The 20,259-nt window shown below is 43.2% G+C and overlaps 1 protein-coding gene across 1 annotated transcript in view; it reads right to left on the reverse strand.

Annotated features, from left to right (window-relative positions):
- The window catches only part of CHN2 (chimerin 2), a 157,633-nt gene that overhangs the window by 84,421 nt on the left and 52,953 nt on the right, over nt 1-20,259 (reverse strand). Inside the window, exon 2 of the mRNA XM_081164754.1 lies at nt 5,721-5,759. Coding sequence (XP_081020880.1) covers nt 5,721-5,759 — 39 coding nt within the window. The remainder of the gene's footprint in view (nt 1-5,720; nt 5,760-20,259) is intronic.

Consider the following 20,259-nt stretch of genomic DNA (forward strand, 5'->3'; position numbering starts at 1 on the left):
GGCGGTTCTTATCCTCAGCTAAGTATGAGCAGAGCATAAATCACAATTTCAAGCATGGCTTACAATGGGCTTGGCATGGCATCACCTGAACTTATGAAGGTAAGAGGATAGCATTGGGAAAGCCTAATGGCAGCGAAGGCTTAATTTTAAAGCAGCCATTGTTGCTGGGAAACCTGGTAATTGTACAATTTCATTTGGTTCAATGGACTGTAGGATACTCCACTGCTGTTGAAAGTCTGGGAATGGTAGGATGAAATGAACACTGTCACCAGCCTTCAGTGCAACCACACTTTCCTTTCAAGGTATGTTTGGGAAGAGGTAAAAAGCAAAGGACCTCTGGACAGTTAAGTCCAGTCAAAGGTGACTATGGGGTTATGGCACTCATCTCACTTTTCAGGCCAAGGGAGCCGGCGTCTGTCTGCAGACAGTTTTCTGGGTCATGTGGCCAGTATGACTAAACCACTTCTGGCACAATGGAACACCGTGATGGAAAACAGAGTGCACAGAAACGTTTACCTTCCTGCTGCAGCGATACCTATTTATCTACTTGCGCTGATATGCTTTCAAATTGCTAGGTTGGCAGAAGCTGGGACAGAGCAAGGGGAGCTCTGTGGGTTCGAGCCACCAACCTTCTGATCGGCAAGGACAAACAGGCTCAGTGGTTTAGACCACAATGCCACACGTGTCCCTGTTTGAGAAGAGGGGAACAGCAACAGCAGGTTTAATTCTCCCAAGCACTATTCCCAAGAACTAACTCTTGAGAAAACCCTGAACTTTCTCCAGGTGTTTTCTGAGAATGCTTTGAAAAACCGAGCCAATTATGAATCGAACTGGAGGGAGCTTGCACATCACTAATTAAGTGAGTCAAAAACAGGAAATGATCAGCATGAGGTGTGTTATTGCTGTATGCTGCAGTCAAGTCTTTTGGCTAGCCTGAGGGCCAAACAACTCATTGCACACAAACACGTGTACAGAAGAACCCAGATGTCATTAAAAAAAACAGTTTTAGGAGAATAAGATTTGGAGCAGTGAAGCAAGTGAAAGGGAATGTGTTCCTCTTCCCTTGCTCATCATTCCTCTGCTCCAAATTGTGCTGGCAGTGAATTTTCACACACCAATGGGGTTCAAGTGATTTGAATCCCAATGGGGAAAAGGCCCTTCACAAAGAGCCACAGAACAGGGAAGGGCTATGCACATCTTTTGTCACCATTCTAAACTCCCTTTTATAAAGCATGTTCAATATGCAGCAAGCCTCTGATAGGGCGCACTGACGCAAACATGCAGTGCACAACATGCTGCTATACCCATTCACGTGATAGCAGTTCCTTTAAAGAAAGGAAATCTATCAAGCAGGTAGAAGCAGCCTGATACCAGCTTGGTCATTCGATAAGAGCCAAGTTGCTCAGACTGGAGCAGTGATGTTGCTGAGTTTGGAAATGATCACCTATTACTACGGGAACAATAAATGACTTATGGCATTATGGCTAGGGGCACCATAATCTCAGGACATTACAAACTGAACCATTCTCCTTTAGCTTGAACGGCAACAACACCCAAGGAAGGGGAGATGCAAAAAAGAGGGTTGCTCCTTAGTAAATTGTATGCATGGCCAACTAAATATCTGGCCTGTGGTCCCTTTACAGGCTCTCAAGCCACTTCAAAAATCAATTTTGTTTTACCACTAGCTCAGCTTGTAGTGAGTTCCTACATAAATGGCAGAATACAACACATGGTGTCAGAAGATTGATGGGCCATGACCGTCACGCAGAGCAATGTAAGAAATGTGCAACACAGATGCCTTACTGAGAAGAAGCTCAGTGCAAAGAATCCTGAAAATGTAGCTTACCGGTTTCATCACTTTCCAAAGCATTTGGAGACTTGGCAGAAGTCCTGCATGTAGGCACAAAAACTCAAAAGGCACTAGTATAGGGTGGGAGAGACCTGGCTTGGCACCAGCACACAACATCACAAGCCAGCAGTGCAATGTGGCTGCTAAACAAAGTAATGCAATCTCAGGCTACGTTAGCAGAAGCATGGTGCCCGGATCATGGAAAACAATAGTTCCTCTCTATTTGCATTAGTCAAGCCACATCTAGAGTACTGAGCCCAATTCTGGGCACCAATCGCACCAGGAAGAACATAGACAAAGTGGGATGGGCCCAGAGAAGGGCAACCAGGATGGAGGAACTAAATCTTAGGTGGAACAGTTCAAAGATCTGGGGACGTTTAGCCTGGAAAGAACAGATTATGGGGAGACATGATAGCATTCAAATACCTGAAAGGCTGTTATGCATAAAAGGTGGTGGTGGTGGTGGTGGTTGCTGCAATTTATTACCCACTACTAAAATTAAAGAAATAAGGCGGGCCCTAGAAAGGTACATCTCAAGTGCCAAAAGCTGGCTGGTTCTGTTACTCCCATATGGCTAATTGAAGGATTGCATTTCCTCATACAAAGCTGCCTGGGCTATGAGTTCTTTAGGGAAGCTCTTCTCTTGGTCCCACCACCCATATAGGCATGCTTGGTAGGGACATGGGAGAAGGCCTTCTTGGCAGCTGCTCCCAGACTTTGGAACTCCCTCCCTAGAGAAGCTAGACTGGCCCCCCTCTTGTCTTTTCACTGGCAGATGAATATTTTCCTGTTCCAACAGGCTTTTCGGAACTGACTGTTTTAATGAGGGAGCTGTTGCTGTACTGTTTTTGTTGTGATTGTCTGTATGCTTTTAATAGAACATATGTGTGTGTTTATAGATAGCTATATATAGAGATAGAGATACGTGTAGTGCTTAATTTAAAAAAATACCTAGTTTTTTTTTTAGCTGTTCTTATTTTATCTGCAAGCTGCCTTGAGTCCCTGCCAGGGGAAAAGGTAGAGAGTGAATGAATGAATGAATGAATGAATGAATGAATGAATGAATGAATAAGTCTTTGGAGGCTGGTCAGGACTAGAACTACTGAGTGAATATTGCATGGAAGCAGATTTCAGGGAAACGTTAAAATTAACTTCTTAATGGTAACAGCTGATTGTATGAGCAACACTTGCCAAGTGGTGGGCTCTTTTTGTGGAAATATTAAGAAGGTTGCGCAGCTGTCAGCCAAGAATGCTATAATTGCATCCTCCACTACAGTTCTTGCATGAAGCAAAGGCTTGGACTAGAAGACCTCCGTGGTCCCTTCCAACTCTTAAAGGTAAAGGGACCCCTGACCATTAGGTCCAGTCGTGACCGACTCTGGGGTTGCGGTGCTCATCTCGCTTTATTGGCCGAGAGAGCCAGCATACAGCTTCCAGGTCAAGTGGCCAGCATGACTAAGCTGCTTCTGGCGAACCAGAGCAGCGCACGGAAACGCCGTTTACCTTCCCACCAGAGCAGTACCTATTTATCTACTTGCACTTTGACATGCTTTTGAACTGCTAGGTTGGCAGGAGCAGGGACCGAGCAACGGGAGCTCATCCCGTCGCGGGGATTCGAACCGCCGACCTTCTGATCGGCAAGTCCTAGGCTTTGTGGTTTAACCCACAGCGCCACCCGTGTCCCATCTTACGATTCTACAATTCTGCATGATATTTCAGCTAGGAACTCCTTGTGGATAAAGCTTTGCATCTAATTTAAGTTCTTTAAAAAGCAACCCTTTCCTTCATGCCTCTCCCCCTGTCTGTTGCTTCTGGAAGGTTAGTTTCAAGGAAAGGGAAGGAGAAAGCCATACTGAGTGGTTGTGACTTCTGTGAGTGCCCAGATAAGATTCAGAAAGAACTACAATGGTACCTCTGGTTACGAACTCAATTCGTTCTGGAGGTCCGTTCTTAACCTGAAACCGTTCTTAAACTGAGGTACCACTTTAGCTAATGGGGCCTCCCGCTGCAGCCGTGTTATTTTTGTTCTCATCCTGAGGTAAAGTTCTTAACCCAAGGTACTACTTCCAGGTTAGCAGAGCCTGTAACCCAAAGTGTTTGTAATCCGAGGTGTTTGTAATCCGAGGTACCACTGTATAACAAAGTGAGTCTCAGGGAACTGAGCCATCCCCGGGTCAGAGTCTTGAGGATTTATAGGATCAGGTGAAATGCAACTGACTGGTCCTCTGCGTCACCTGACCATATGGAAGGGTAAAGGTAAAGGATCCCCTGACCATTAGGTGCAGTCGTGACTGACTCTGGGGTTGTGGTGCTCATCTCGCTTTATTGGCCGAGGGAGCCGGCGTATGGAAAGGTAAGTCTCTGTAATTCCTTGTGGCTAACAGCATTGTTGGTGTCTAACTGATTTCATGTTTCAATTGTACTTTTTTTTGTACTGCCATGTTTGTTGTCCTGGGTTCCTTTGGAGGAAGAGCAACATAAAACAACAACCACCATCACAGCAGACAGCAGCCCAGTGGTAACAGTGGCTCAGAGCCTAAGACAGTTGTGTCTAGCTGCCAGAGTTCCCAATTTGAGACTAATGGTGCTTTACAATCTAGTCTGAGTCCGCTCTCAGACTGGTGTCCAGCCCAACAATCTGTGTTTGTAATGTCACTGTACATGAGAAATAACGTAAAAACAACATGACATCTGAACTAGGGCGCAAGGGTAGCATGTGTGGGTGACAATAGTGTTTGTAGATTAGAGGTAAATCCAACAAGCTCTAAAGCTGACAGGAATGGCATCTGGATTCAGTCTTTGAAAACTTCTCCTGTATATTCCATGCTTTCGAATTCTTCATTTTGAATGTGGCTTTCTCCAGCACTAAATATATGACTGACATCCTATTCAATATTCTGTTGGAAGTGGGGGGGGGGGGGACAACAACCAGGTTCCCAGAAATTTGTCTTGAATTAATGGTCCAACTACAACCAAAGTTAAGAAAAAGGCAACACTTTCAACATGAAGGTCCACTACAGTTTCTGCCCTGCCATATGGTAAGATGAATGAGGCTTACACACACACACACACAAAATTCTTGACAACAGATTGGCAGCATCCTTTTTCTGTTTCAGCAGTACATATAATTAAAACATATACACCATGTGATCTCCTAAGTCTCTAATGACAGACTGTTGTGTTAGCAAGAACAATAAAACGAGCTTTTAAGGGCTGTTCTTAGAATCATGCCAGGACCTGCCCTTGGAGTAAATCTCTCTTTTTTTTCTCTGCCTGCACTCCTGCGCCAGGGATTTTGTGCTGCACCTTTAGTCAATCAACACACTCTTTGTCGCATCTGTTGGTTCCATTTCTGTTTCTCTGACTTTTATGTCCAGTTAATAAGCACCTACGCAATAGCAGTGGCTTAGACAGGTCACCCCACCCATTTCAAAGCAGCTATTCCAAAACTGATGCTTCTTGGCTTTGGCAGGTGGTTAGCAAATGTGGAGCAAGAAGAAATCCCAGCAACCACGTGCAATGCAATCCTACACATGTCCACCTGGATGCAATGGGACTTATTCTCAGGTAAGTGTATATAAGATTGTTGCTCTATTCTAATTTCATGGCATCCCTTACAGATGCCTTTCTAGTCACTTAAAACCCACTGGTGATTCTTCCACGCCTTCTCTAGATAGCTTTTAACCTTACTAAAATTGTTATTTTAAAAAGATAATTTTGACTTGGAACTTAAGCATCCGCTCCCATGGTTCCTCTTATCAGTGCTTACTTCCTTTAGGTTCCTCAAATCATACACAATGCACTTCCAAAGTCTCCCAAGTTAGGTCCCCTGCCCTCCTCCCACCCCCAAATTCCAGTTTCTGATACTCACGGTATGATTTCCATATTGGGGGCTGATACTCTTCGGCATCTAAAATAGGGACAAAAGAAAAAACAAGTCAACCGAAAGCTCAGTGAACCTTTCAGCATGTACCTCCTATACAGAACTGAAGAGAACTAGATGTTACCATTGAATTTAGTGCAATATATGATATCCCCTCCCTGCAATATTTGTCATTTCATAGGAGTTGTGTAGGTACCCTTTCACAGATAATAATAATAATTTATTATTTATACCCCACCCATCTTTCAACAAAATATTAAAATACAGTAATGCATCAAACATTAAAGGCTTCCCTAAACAGAGCTCCCTTCAGATGTCTTCTAAAAGTCTGGCAGTTGTTGTTCTCTTTGACATCTGGTGGGAGGGTGTTCCACAGGGCGGGGGCCACTACCAAGAAGGCCCTCTGCCTGGTTCCCTGTAATAAGAAATTTAACTGGGAGAGGATCCCGTGCGTCAGAGTATGAAACCTATACCTCCTCCGTCCATTTCCCCCATGTGTCCAAGGAAAGGAACGGGGTGGAGAGCATGAAGGCCCATGGATGCAGAGAAACTACCCTGCAAAATAGGGGAAACTGTGTACTGGCTGAACAACCCTCCAATACACAGCAGGTAGTAGCAGTGCCCCTTCTCACAATGTAATGATGCAGATTGTTGTGAGGGCTCCCTATAGGCCACAAATCCTGAAATTGTTTGGGGGTTTTATAACCAGGGCATATTCCATGATATACCTGTGAAGTACAACTATCTTTGCAGACAAACACCAAACACTTTATTTTACCCATTGACTCTGTTATTATTCGGAATACGTGAGTCGACATATATGGAGCAGAAAGAAAGTCACAGGCAAAATACCAATACCTACAGTATTGTACCTATAGTGGATGAATATGTCTTGGGTTTTTTTTTTTAATAATTTTTATTAACCGACCAATCAAATCAAATCACATCACATCACATAAATTCCGAATTACAAAGCCGAATTTTAAATTTTTGTTGGGGGTACCCATATTTCAAGTTCTGAAGGGGATTCCAATAATCTTCTTGCTGCTGCATTAATGTCCACAAATCTGTCCAGATAATGTTCACAATTCTATCCAGTCCTATCTTGCTGTTTCCACATCTCCTCTTGTTATTTTCATATATTTTTCATTTTTCTTTGTGATCTCTTCTGATAATCTCCTTAAGTAGGTAAACACAAATTGTAACCCTGTGTGAATTTTTCCGTTCGTCTAATAACCATATCGAGATGGTTTCCATGTATCATCACTTCCATAAATAAAAGCACTCTTTCCATCATTAATCTTCGCAAATCTGTCGCCTTCTTTTGTCCTCTGAGGAGGTTCGCCCGCTGTATGAAAACAAATGCATTCCTCCTCCCAGACATAAGTCTTTCGACAGAACTTGCCAAAATGGTGACGCTGTTTTTTGCTGTTTTTTACTGCGTCATCCCAAAGCTCTTGTACTTTCCACGATCTCCTTAAAGCATGCTTTTGGTTAAAAATTATCTCCACACAGTCTTAAATCATCCAGCTTAGGTCATTTAAGCGGCATTTCTGACTTGTGGGGGGGGATTATTGGTTAATCACATAAAAGAAAGAAAGTAAAGTCCCCCCCCCATCCAGTCCCGTTGCCAACATACCGAGCCTTGGTGTGTCTTCTCATGATATATTCCTTTTTATCCGACCCGTCTTCTTTATCAGAGATCCCTTCAATTAGCAGTCTTTACTCCCCATTCTTCCTTGAAATATGTGCATTTGCTTTTTCTAATTGTTTCTTTTGAAGTTGCTGCAGCTAGTGGCGCGAATCAGAGACAGTGTCCAGGAGAGCTGGAGTCCACACAAGGGCTTTCTGCCTAGTGCCCCCACCCCCTCAAGTTCGGGGGTGGTATATGTGGGCACAGCAGGCAAGGGCAGTCCGCCCCCATCTCCTTGGAGGGGCAGGGAGGCTGCATACTCCCATCACAGCCTCTTAATTACCTCGTGTGGGTCGGAGAGATGTTATTGTCGGCCATCTTCCAATGCGCCCCTAGTGGCCCCCCCAAACATGTCTTGTTTGGATGACCACATCCTGCCAAGGAACCCAAGGTCATATACATCAGAGGGAAGGTGGGAGAGCCATGGAACGCGGATTGGAAGAACATTTAAACTTCTGTAGCTGCTCATATTTACACTCATGCATAAGCAGCCAGTTTACTTTGCTTCAGCAAAGGTGGCCATTTATTTCTGCTATGGAATCCTATAGGCTGCTTCTGCAATGTGCATCATTATAATGATAAATACAATGACCGAGTAGACTGTATCATTAATCTAGAAACAATATGCAGGTTAATTAAAACAATCTGATGTTTTCTATTCCTATGCTACTTATGGTAATGAAAAATCCAAGCACATTTCCTGAGCTCACACATATTTGTGCATTATATATACCTACATACACAGTCAGTATGCCGTGCAAGTGATTAACTGCAGTGTGCTTTTAAAAATGAGACTATGCATTTGAGGCAATAAACTCCAGCAATATATAGATACATTTATCATCTACTCCTCCACACAATTCTCCAACCACTTAACTCTCAAAACAATCACTTTAACACTAGACCGCTCTGGCTGAGGCTTTCTACGTTTCTTATAGTCAATATCTAACATAATTCTGTTTCCCTAATATTTGGGATGTATCATTAATTTGCAAAATGGATATACTTAAAATAAATGCAGAGTTAACCATATTTCATCAATAATTCTAAATGCTATACACTGCAAGCTTGATTGGATCTGGTGTTGCTACTGTTCATTCAGCTGATCTTACGTTTATCATTATGGCTTCTTTCTATACAAATAAGCTGTTTCACAGCAATGTTTAATTCCGTTTGTTGCATCTATCCTTCAAAGTAAGAACGGATGGCCAGAAATGACTTCTTCCCCCCCTCTCCTAATACCCAAGTCTGTGGCATTGGATGCTTATTAAATTATCTTATTAACATCAGCTTTGATCATAGTAACTAGATAATCCTTGGGATAATACTGTATGTACCGGTATGTAAAGACAAATGCGCTGACACATTGTAGAAGTAAAACACTTGTTTTCCCTTGCAGTACTACTGCGTGATCCACACTTTCATTTGCAATCTTACTTCAGGAAACAAGCCAAATACAATCTTATTATGAAGCCAAAAGAGGTAGCCTTTTTAAGCTAATGAGCATTAAAAGGAAGACGGGATTTTATGAGACTCTCACATTCATATTAAAGTAAACATGTGGGAAACTAATAAAAAAAGGGGGGCTGGTTTGATGAGCAAATGGCTGGAAGAGTTTTATCTGTATTTTCATATTCTGCTGCAACAGAATATCAAGACTAATGCAGACTATTGGAAAGCTACGTTTGTGAAGATTTGCAACTGCGACACGAATAAACTTTCTGTAAAGCAAAAAACAGAACTGCACATACATAGCTGATACTAAGATGGGAATAGTGACAAATGACACAACTTAATTCTGTTACTATCCTGTTGTGATATATTGTTTTTATTATCGTAAGCAGCCTTGAGAATTCTTAGAATGAAGGGCAGCACAGAAAACTGCTCCATGTCGCTGCCATTGATGCCAAGAGTAGGGGGTACCAGTAGTAATGAACACATCAAACAAAGGGTGGCATCTGATACTCTCTTATTTAGAAACTGAGCTTACTTCAGAGTAAGCACGAATAGGCTATAAGGGTTGATAAATGTGGAGCATGTGTGAATGCTGAGTGCAAGTGGTATGTAAATGACACACGCTTGGACTACTGCAATGCTCTCTGTGTGGGGCTACCTTTGAAGGTGACCCAGAAACTACAACTAATCCAGAATGTGGCAGCTAAGCTGGTGACTGGGGGTGGCCGCCAAGACCATGTAACACCAGTCCTGAAAGACCTACACTGGCTCCCAGTACATTTCGAAGCACAATTCAAAGTGTTGGTGTTGACCTTTAAAGCCCTAAACGGCCTGGGCCCAGTATACCTGAAGGAGCGTCTCCACCCCCCATCGTTCAGCCCGGACACTGAGGTCCAGTGCTGAGGGCCTTCTAGCGGTTTCCTCACTGAGAGAAGTGAGGTTACAGGGAACCAGGCAGAGGGCCTTCTCGGTAGTGGCGCCTTCCCTCCCATCAGATGTCAAGGAAATAAACAACTATCTGACTTTTAGAAGACAACTGAAGGCAGCCCTGTTTAGGGAAGTTTTTAATGTTTGATGTTTTATTGTGTTTTTAATATTCTGTTGGGAGCCATCCAGAGTGGTTGGGGAAACCCAGCCAGGTGGGAGGGGTATAAATAATAAATTTATTATTATTATTATTATTAGTAGTAGTAGTATTATCAAATTTATGAATGTATGGGTATGCATATGCATCCTTGTTGAAGCTTTCTAATTTTAACATTGCTGGTCTGTCGCTCATTGGCATGCATCCACCATGTGTCTCCAACTGTTCACCTTCACACTTCATGATGTTTAGCATTGCAAACATCAGCATACGCACAGTCCTGATTACTATGTGTATGTGCGTGGAATGGTTTCAGATAAAGTATTAAAGGAAAAAGGAAAAATAAGCACAGAGATGTCCATAGATACCTGCTTATTATTTCCCATCCACTTCAAAATGCTCTGAATTAGCATACAGTGGCATTTGCTTTGAAAGGCAATTATATTCTGAACAATTAAATCATAAGTGAATTGTTTGCTTTACGCTGTGTACTGAACCACTTACCAATTACTGGTGTTTACTATCCCAGTCTTATCGGGACAATCAGTGCAATACATTAAAAATGGCAACTGCTTTAATCCTTTTGTTTGTGTTAGGCTCTCTCATGTATGCATACATTTTACTATCTTAAATCACCAGTGAGAGAGAGAGAGAGTTGCTATTATGTCTGAAGATTGTTTGGGGTATGCATTTGCTACTCTTTGTTTGTTTGATTACTAGTATTTGAAGTATCGTTTCAGAAAGGTGTTCAAACTTTTCCAAAGGGTAAATAACATCAGATGAAAGGAACATTCTTGAAACATCCTTGGAAAAAGTCAAGCTGCATCCCACTGGAGTACAAAATGGAGAACGCTATAATTAATAATTATAGAGGGAATATAAAATCACTACTTGAACAGCCTATAGGCCCAATAACTTTATTACTTCTGCTGATATATCTTGCTCCCCCTGGGATCTTTTGGTCCCAGGAGGACTGAAGAACGCCGGGACAAGTGTGGTGTAGTGGTTAAGAGCGGTAGTCACGTAATCTGGGTAACCGGGTTCGCGTCTCCGCTCCTCCACATGCAGCTGCTGGGTGACCTTGGGCCAGTCACACTTCTTTGAAGTCTCTCAGCCCCACTCACCTCACAGAGTGTTTGTTGTGGGGGAGGAAGGGAAAGGAGATTGTTAGCCGCTTTGAGACTCCTGAAGGGGAGTGAAAGGCGGGATATCAAATCCAAACTCTTCTTCTTCTTCTTCTTCTTCTTCTTATCATGCCCTGGTGGAGCCAAAGACTTTGAGGGAGGGAGAAGTAGGATCTTGATTTTGGGGAGATAGTTGCTTTTCAGCAAGCCAGTTTCTGGGCCATTTGAGAACCTTGGCGGAAGGACAATTTTAAAATGGAATAAATGATATGATAACCTGACCAAAGGAGAAGGAGAAACCATGGACCAGAGAGCAAAAATGTGGTTCAGGCAAGTATGGAGAGCGAAGAAAGGGAATGAGAGAGTTATTAGAGCCAAGGAACCCGGCAAAATAGGCAGGGTGAAGTGAGGAAATTATCGTGACCTGAATACAGTAAAATGCTTTGCTGCCAAAAGTCGGCGAGCAGGAAGGGGAAATTTATACAGGGATAGGAAAGGGCACAAATCATAGCGGATTGGGATGCAGCAAGGCAAAGAGCCAGTAAAATGACTTGAGTCCAAGGAGTCCAATGGCTTTCCACAAGGACGCAGCTGCTCAAGGTCCTGACTCCAGCCCAGCTCCTGGAATGCCTGAGATCCAAGCCTGTCGGTGGCCGAGGACCTTGGCAAACAGCCATGCACACTAAGAGGCTTCATTCATCACTCCGTCTATTTCTGATGTTCATGCTGTCGCTTGGGTAGCCAAAACGCACCACCCATTCGAAAGCGGCAAATACCAGCAGACTTGGGGAGACACAAAGGTTTGCAGAAGTACAAAAATAAATGGTGGTGGTGGTGGGAACCAAAGAAATGGAAGAAACCCTAAAATATCCAAAGGCGGACTCAGCATGCCCAGTGGCTATAGAATACTGAAAAGCTCATGGGGGATTGAAATGGAAAATGGAAAAGAGAGGAACTGGGAGGACTCTACGATGCAACACTTCGTTTCAGGACCACCCTATTCGATTCTGTTTCTATTTATTTTCTAGAACTTCCCAGAAACTGTTGTGACGTGGGGTTTGTGATTTCAGCTCTCTTGATATAACATGCTGGAGACAGTTCTCTAGTAACACTTCTTTATTAAAGCAACAAGACTAAAGACTGGGGAGAGGAAAGCTACATTTATAGGGACAGGGAACTAGCAAGAAAGGATACATTTTGGAGGGAACAATATCAGGCAATCACAGTCCTGCCTTTTGGAGGGAACCAATAAGACAGAGGATCCAAATACAGCAGCTTAAATGAACCAATAGTAGCTGTACCCTCTGGAACCAAAAGGCAGTTACTTTACCCTAATGCGAATACAGACAATAATAATACAGATATAAAATCCTTTGACTCAATACACAACACCCCTCCCCCCCTAGTGAGCACAGCAGACGTAATCTCTCAGGTACTGTGGGGTCCTACAACTTCTACTTGATCTCCTGACAACAGGTGTTGCAGGTTCTGGATTGGGTGTTACCTGTGGAAGAGGGGCTGCTCTAGGGGTTTCGTCAGGAACAGATGGAGTCCCAGACATCTCAGGGTCCCCTATCTGTACCTCGTCATCGTGAGGACTAGCAGACCCTGGTTCATTTGTTAAAGCCCCTGGTGACTGCACCTCTGGGCCATTTTCACTCTGGTCTTGCAGCTCTGCGTCGTTAGCCAGGGATGAATTATCTGGCTCCTCCCTGCTGAGCGCCCGGCGCCTCAGCTGATCTATATGTCTCTTCCACACTTGCCCATTTTCCAAGGTCACATAATAGGACACAGGTCCACTAGCCCGGGTGACCACACCAGCCACCCACCGCGAACCTCGTGAATAGTTCCTCACCCAGACCAGATCTTCAGGGGCGAGATACCTTGTTGTGTCAGTCTCAGCCTGGGGGGTTGCTCTTGAATTACGGTTTGGCATTTTATCCGGGTGGACATAATCCAGCACCGTTACCAGTCTCCTACCCAAGAGCAGCTCAGCTGGCGACTTGCCCGTCGCGGTACACGGCGTCGCATGCTGCAAAAATAACATTCGCGCGATGCGAGCTGACCAGTTACCCTCCATTAAGCGCGCAATGGATTCTTTGGCTGTTCTTACCATGCGCTCAGCCTGCCCATTGGAGGATGGGTGAAAGGGTGCGGATGTGACCCCTCTTATGAAGTTATCAGCCAAGAATGCCCTGAATTATTGGGATACAAAAGCTGCCCCATTATCTGATACAATGGTCTCAGGTAACCCGTGGGTTGCAAACAGCTGCCTCAACACCTTGATTACGGCAGCTGATGCCATGCTAGGGACCATTGCCACTTCTAACCATTTGGAATATGCATCAACGATAACCAAAAAGACCTTTCCTTGGAATGGCCCAGCAAAATCTACGTGCAGCCGGCTCCAGGGAGATCTGGACTGCTCCCACCAGTGGACTGGTGCTCTGGCCACTTCTGGCCGCACCTCTTGGCATGCCTTGCATGTTTGTACCCATTGTTCTATGTTCTGGTCCATTCCAGGCCACCACACATAACATCGGGCTAGCGACTTCATCCTGACCATTCCCGGGTGTCCCATGTGAAGCGTCTCAAGAACCCTGTTTCTCAGTGGTGCTGGGATGATCACCCTATCTCCCCACAGGAGACACCCCTTATGCATGGACAACTCGTGCTGCCTAGTCGCATAAGGCCTGAATTTGTCTTCATGCGGACCACCTGGCCACCCTCTCCCCACCCAAGTGAGCACACGGGAGAGAACAGCATCTTTCCTCGTTTTCTCAGCTATAACAGTAGCCGTTACAGGAGCCCCCGGAAGTGTTTCCAGCATCATTATGTGCTCCGCTGGAGCAGGATCCTCAGTGCTCCCGCCAGGAAGGGGCAATCGACTCAGCGCATCAGCGTGGCACAACCGTTTCCCCGGCACATGGGTCAAGGTGTACTGGAACCCGTTTAGGAATATAGACCAACGTAACATTCTGGGGGAGAGAATTTGTGGCGTTTGTTTGTTCGGGTTGAACAACCCTAACAGTGGCTTGTGGTCCGTTTCAATGTAGAAATGGCGACCGTACACATAATCATGGAACTTTTTGATTCCTGCCACAATTGCAAGCGCCTCTTTGTCAATTTGAGCATAGTTGCGCTCCGTGGGCGACAACGTACGGGAATAGAAAGAGATGGGCTTTTCCGACCCATCCGGTGCCCTATGACTTAGCACCGCCCCCAGGCCGTATTGAGAGGCATCACATGCCAGGACCAGAGGCTTTGACTCGTCATAATGAGCAAGGACGCTCCTGCTACTCAGCATTCCTCGCAAGGAGTCAAAAGCCTTCTGCTGCCCCTGCCCACATCGCCACACATTCTTTTTCTGCAACAGTCTATGTAATGGTTCAGCTACCGAAGCTTTCTGGGGTAAGAACGAATGATAAAAGTTAATAAGTCCCAGGAATGACTGCAACTCCGTCTTGTTCTGTGGTCGTGGCGCCTCGATGATGGCCTTAATCTTAGCATCTGTGGGGTGGATGCCTGATGCATCAATTTTAAACCCCAAGAAATCCACAGTTGGCACCCCAAAACTGCATTTTTCCTTTTTCAGTTGCAACCCCACCTCCTTGAACTTGAGCAACACTGCACGAACACGCGCAACCAGTTCCTGTGGGTCTTTTCCAGCAATCAAAACGTCATCAAAAAATGGCAAGACCCCCGGCAGACCTCTTAACAGGCGTTCCATGAGCCCTTGAAAAATCCCTGGGGCCACACAAACTCCAAATTGTAATCTGTTAACTCTGAACGCCCCTTTATGTGTGACAATAGTCTGTGCTTCCGATGATTGTGGGGTTACTGGCAGCTGTTGGTAAGCTTGTGCCAGGTCAATTTTGGCGAACACCTTGCCCCCAGCCAGTTTAGCCAACAGATGTGATACGACTGGAATGGGGTATGAGTTTCCCCTGAGTGCCTTATTGATAGTGCATTTGTAATCTGCACAGATCCTGACTTCCCCATTTGCTTTAAGGGGCGTGACGATTGGAGTCTCCCACTTAGCAGAGTCCACGGGTGAGAGAACTCCCTGCTTGACCAATTTATCCAGCTCTGCTTCGATCTTGGGTTGCAGTGCAAATGGCACTCGCCTTGGTTTGAGTCGGATTGGGGCCACCCCAGGGTCCAACTCGAAGTCAACTGGGGGCCCTTTATAACAACCCAGTTTTCCATTAAAGAGACCACCAAATTCTTTGCATAATGCCTCGCTCATCTCAGAGCAGGTTTGGATTGAATTAAGTCCTGATATACTCAGTCCCAGGGCGGGGAACCAGTCAGTGCCCAGGAGACTGGGGCGACTGCCCTTCGCAATCACCAGTTTGAGTACAGCCTGTTTGTCCCGGAACTGTACTCTCACGGCACACATTCCCATAACATGGATGCGGCCCGCTGAGTATGACTGCAAGGTTGCCGGGAAGGGCTCCAGAGGGGGCAACTTACCCCTGGGGAAGAATGTCCTCGCGGTCTGGTCCGACACGATAGTGAATCCAGATCCGGAGTCCACCTCCATGTCGCACTGCTGACCCTCAATCTTCACCTTGACGTGTGCCTTGCCTTGCGCTGGGAACTGCACGACCCTCCCATTGATCTCTGTTACGTAGTGACAGTCCTTTAGAAAATGGGTTGCTGTGGGCGGTCTGCGATGCTCCGGTCTAGGTGCTCCTGTCGCTCCCAACGCCGCCGATCTACAGACCCTGGCGATGTGACCTGTCTTCCCGCACGTCCGGCACATAGCATCCCGGAAACGACAACTCTTCCGCTCATGGTTTCCGCCACAACCTGGACACCTGCCTCGGTGATCTTTGTGCACTGTGCAGGCCTGACGCACTGACTCAACCCCACGGACTGGGCTCTGGCTCGGAGTAGCCTCTAGCTCGTCCATGGCATGCGCAACTTCTATCTGTGGCTTAGGGGCCTTGTGACTGGCATCAAGCTCCTCTCTTTCTTTTCTTTTTTTTTTTTAATGCATTTTTATTGAAGTTATACACAAAAAACAGATATATATGAAAATACAGAGAAAAAATTACAAAGAAAAAAAGAAAGAAAAAAAACCACACATCCGAAAAAAGAAAGACACACAATCTGAACTTCCCTCCATCCTTTTGATAAGTATCAAATATCTCCTTCCATTACGTATTTGATTTTCAATCTATAGTCTTAAATTCACTCGCTGGTCGTATTGTTCTAACCCCGTCAATTCACTTTAAGCATTTATTCCAATATATTTCCAAAATTTACTCCAATTTTTCAGAAATTTCTGTTCATCCTGATCTCTTATTTTACCTGTTAGTTTGTCAAGCTCAGCATAGTTTACCATTCTAATCTGCCAGTCCTTTATGTTGGGGATGGTTTCCACTTTCCAATATTGTGCCAACATAATTCTCGCTGCTGTGGTGGCGTAGAGGAATATCGTCCTATCTTCCTTTTTAATTTCTTTATCCATCATTCCCAACAGGAAGGCTTCAGGCCTCTTGGGAAAGGTATACTTAAATATTTTTTTAAGTTCATTATAAATTAATTCCCAAAAGCCTTTCACCTTTTTACATGTCCACCATAAATGATATAGGTCACCCTCCACCTCGCCACATTTCCAGCATCTCTTATCCTTTAATCTATACATTTTGGCCAATTTCACAGGGGTGTGGTACCATCTATATAGCATCTTCCAGATATTTTCTCTCAATGCCATACATGCTGTGAACTTTATGTTACAATTCCAAACTTCTATCCACCTTTCAAAATCAATGTTATAACCAAAGTCAATTGCCCATTTAATCATTGCCTCCTTCACCTCCTCATCTTTTGTGTACCACTCTAGTAATATATCATAAATTCTGGACAGGGTTTTATTTTTGCCTTCTATTACTTCTATACTAAATTTTGATTTTTTATCATCAAAACCCGCCTTCCTCTTATCCTCTTTTAACAAATCATTCACCTGGTGGTATTGCAGCCAACCAGTGAATAAATTTTTTATTTCTTCATAAGGTCTGAGTTTGGGCCCTTGGTCAGTTTTTCTTAACATTTCTTCATAGGTGGCGTTTATCTCCTCCATATTTATTTTCTTAATCGTTAAGGCCTCTATTGGTGAAATCCACCATGGGGTCTTTCTTTCGAGGAGGTTTTTGTTCCTTTCCCATGCTTGATATAATGGTCCCCTAAAAATATGATCTAAGAAACTCTTGTGAACTTTCACTTTCCCATACCAAAGGTACGAATGCCATCCGTACCAATTATTAAAGCCTTCCAGGTCCAGTAGCTCTCCATTCTCCAGTTTTATCCAATCTTTTACCCAATATATACAAGCCGCTTCATAGTATAAACTTAGGTCCGGGAGAGAAAAACCCCCTCTTTCTTTTTTGTCTATCAAAATTTTCATTTTTATCCGTGGCCTTTTCCCCTGCCAAATATACTTTGCCAAGGCTCTCTGCCACTCTTTACATTGTTTTAGGCCTTTAAGTATGGGGATGGTTTGGAATAAAAATAACATTCTAGGCAGAATGTTCATTTTAACAACAGCTATCCTCCCCAAAAAGGAGAGTTTCATCCTCCCCCAAATTTCCATGTCTTTCTTTATACTCCTCCAGGTGGCATCGTAATTATCCTTGTATAAATTTATGTTCTTAGCTGTAACCCAGATCCCAAGATATTTCACTTTCTTAGCTACCGCAATTTTGGTCTTTCTTTCTAGATCTATCACTTCTTCCTTTGTTAAATTTTTAACTAACATTTTGGTTTTGTTTTTATTTACCTTAAGTCCTGCCACGGCTCCAAATTCATCAATTTTTTGTAAAGCTTCTTTTACGCTGTTTTTTGGGTCTTCTAAGGTTAGTACAATGTCATCTGCGAAGGCCTTGATTTTGTATTCCCTCTTTCCTACCCTGACTCCTGTGACTTCTGTTGCTCCCCTCAGTCTCTCGTTTAGTATTTCTAATACTGTTATAAACAATAGAGGGGACAGGGGGCAGCCTTGTCTAGTTCCTTTATATATACTAAAATATTCTGTTGTGGTGTTGTTTATTACCAATTTTGCCTTCTGTTCCTTATATATAGCTTCTATGCCTTTTCTAAATTTCTCTCCCATTCCCATCATTTCCAAACTTTTCTTCAAGAAATCCCACGAGATGTTATCAAACGCTTTCTCAGCATCTATGAATACCAAGGCCGCTTGTCTATCTATACTCATATCCAAATATTCAATAATGTCTATCAAGTTCCTTACATTGTCCCTTAGTTGTCTCCCTGGGAGGAAGCCCGTTTGATCTTTATGTATTCTGTTGTTCAAAACCTTTTTTAGTCTTTCTGCCATTATATCTGCAAATAGCTTGTAATCATTATTTAGTAGTGAAATTGGCCTATAGTTTTTCACTTCCAAAGTATCTGCCTCTTTTTTGGGAATCAAAGTAATATATGCTTCCTTCCAGGTATTCGGGATCCTTCCTTCCTTTAATATATTATTCATCACTTCGCCTAACACTGGGGATATTTGGTTACTTAGTGTTTTATAATATTTGGCTGAGAGCCCATCTGGGCCTGGCACTTTCCCGTTTTTCATCTTTTTAATCGCCTTCTTTATCTCTTCTTGGGTAATTTCCTGGTCTAATATCTCTTTTTCTTCTTTTGGGATTTGTTTTAAATGATGTTCTTGCAAAAACTGCTCTATTTCTTGTTTTGTTTCCTTTCCTCTTTTATATAAGTCCTTATAATATTTTTGAAATATCTTCCTTATTTCTTTTGGCTCTTCCACAATCCTTTCTCCTTCCCTTATCTTACTAATCGTATTTTGTTTTCTTCTTTCTCTTATTTGCCACGCCAAATATTTGCCTATCTTGTTTGCGGATTCAAATGTCCTCTGGTTCATCATTTTAATTTTCCATTCTACCTCTTGATCAATTATTGTAGAAAGTTTAGCTTGTAATATCTTTATATTCTGTTTTGCGATCTCCTCACTGGGGTTGATGGTTAATTTTTTTTCATTTTCCATAATCTGTGTTAGGATCTGTTCCTTCTTTAACTCTTTTTCTTTTCTTACTTGGCTGTTTTTCTGTATTAAAAAGCCCCTCATAACTGCCTTTCCTGCGTCCCACACCGTCTCTATAGCAGTTTCCCCGTTTAGATTCCATTTAAGGTAATCTTCTATTGTCTCTATTGCCTTATTTACAATCTTCTGATCATTAAATAGAAATTCATTCATTCTCCATCTAGTTGTTTTAATATCCTTGCCTTTCAGCTCACTGTAAACCGCATTATGATCAGATATAATTCTTGGGAGAATTTCTGATTTAATTAAATTCTGGGTTAATTCCTTCGAGATCCAAATGCTATCTATTCGCCCCCAGCTCTGATTTGGGTTTGAGAAAAAAGTGTATTGTTTTGTAGTGGGGTTTTTGAGTCTCCATGCATCAATTAATCCCAGATTATTTACCATGTCAAAAAAAGATCGCGGTAATTTACCTTCCTTCTTTTCTTGTTTTTTTGTTAGCTTATCTAAATTTGGAGACACCACCCCATTAAAGTCACCCATTAAAATCATTTTTTGATCCATCCATTCCATCAATTTATCTCTTAATTCAGAATAGAAAGCAGATTTTTTATCGTTTGGAGCATATATTCCAACAACAATTATTTTTTCTCCCTGAAACACCATCTGAACAATGATTACTCTCCCTTGATCATCTTTATATAATAGTTGTGGCTCATATTTTTCCTTAATATATAGTACCACCCCTCTTTTCTTCACTCTATCTGATGTCACAAAGTCTGCTCCCAGTCTCTTATTACATAATAGTCTCTTATGCTTATTTATTATATGCGTCTCTTGGAGGCATATTAAGTCATAATTCTTTTTCAATAATACATGTGTAATCTGGTTCCTTTTGTTTTTATTGTTCAGTCCATTCACATTCCAGTTTAGTATTTTTAACGTCATCTGTTCTGTAATATAAGTTAACTTATCAAACCTATGCGCAATCTACTGTTCTTTGTCTCCTTTCTCTAGTTCTTCTCCTTCTCCTTTTGAGCTCTCCTCTCTTTCTTCTTCTTCACTCCCCCCATTTTCTTCCCCCTGCTGGTTCCCCACCTCCTCCTCTCCCATCATTTTCCCCAGATCCTTCTCATATCTCCTTGCGAATTTTT

This window comes from Podarcis bocagei, assembly GCF_964188305.1.
Source record: "Podarcis bocagei genome assembly, chromosome: 12".
NCBI classification, from domain to species: Eukaryota; Metazoa; Chordata; class Lepidosauria; order Squamata; family Lacertidae; genus Podarcis; species Podarcis bocagei.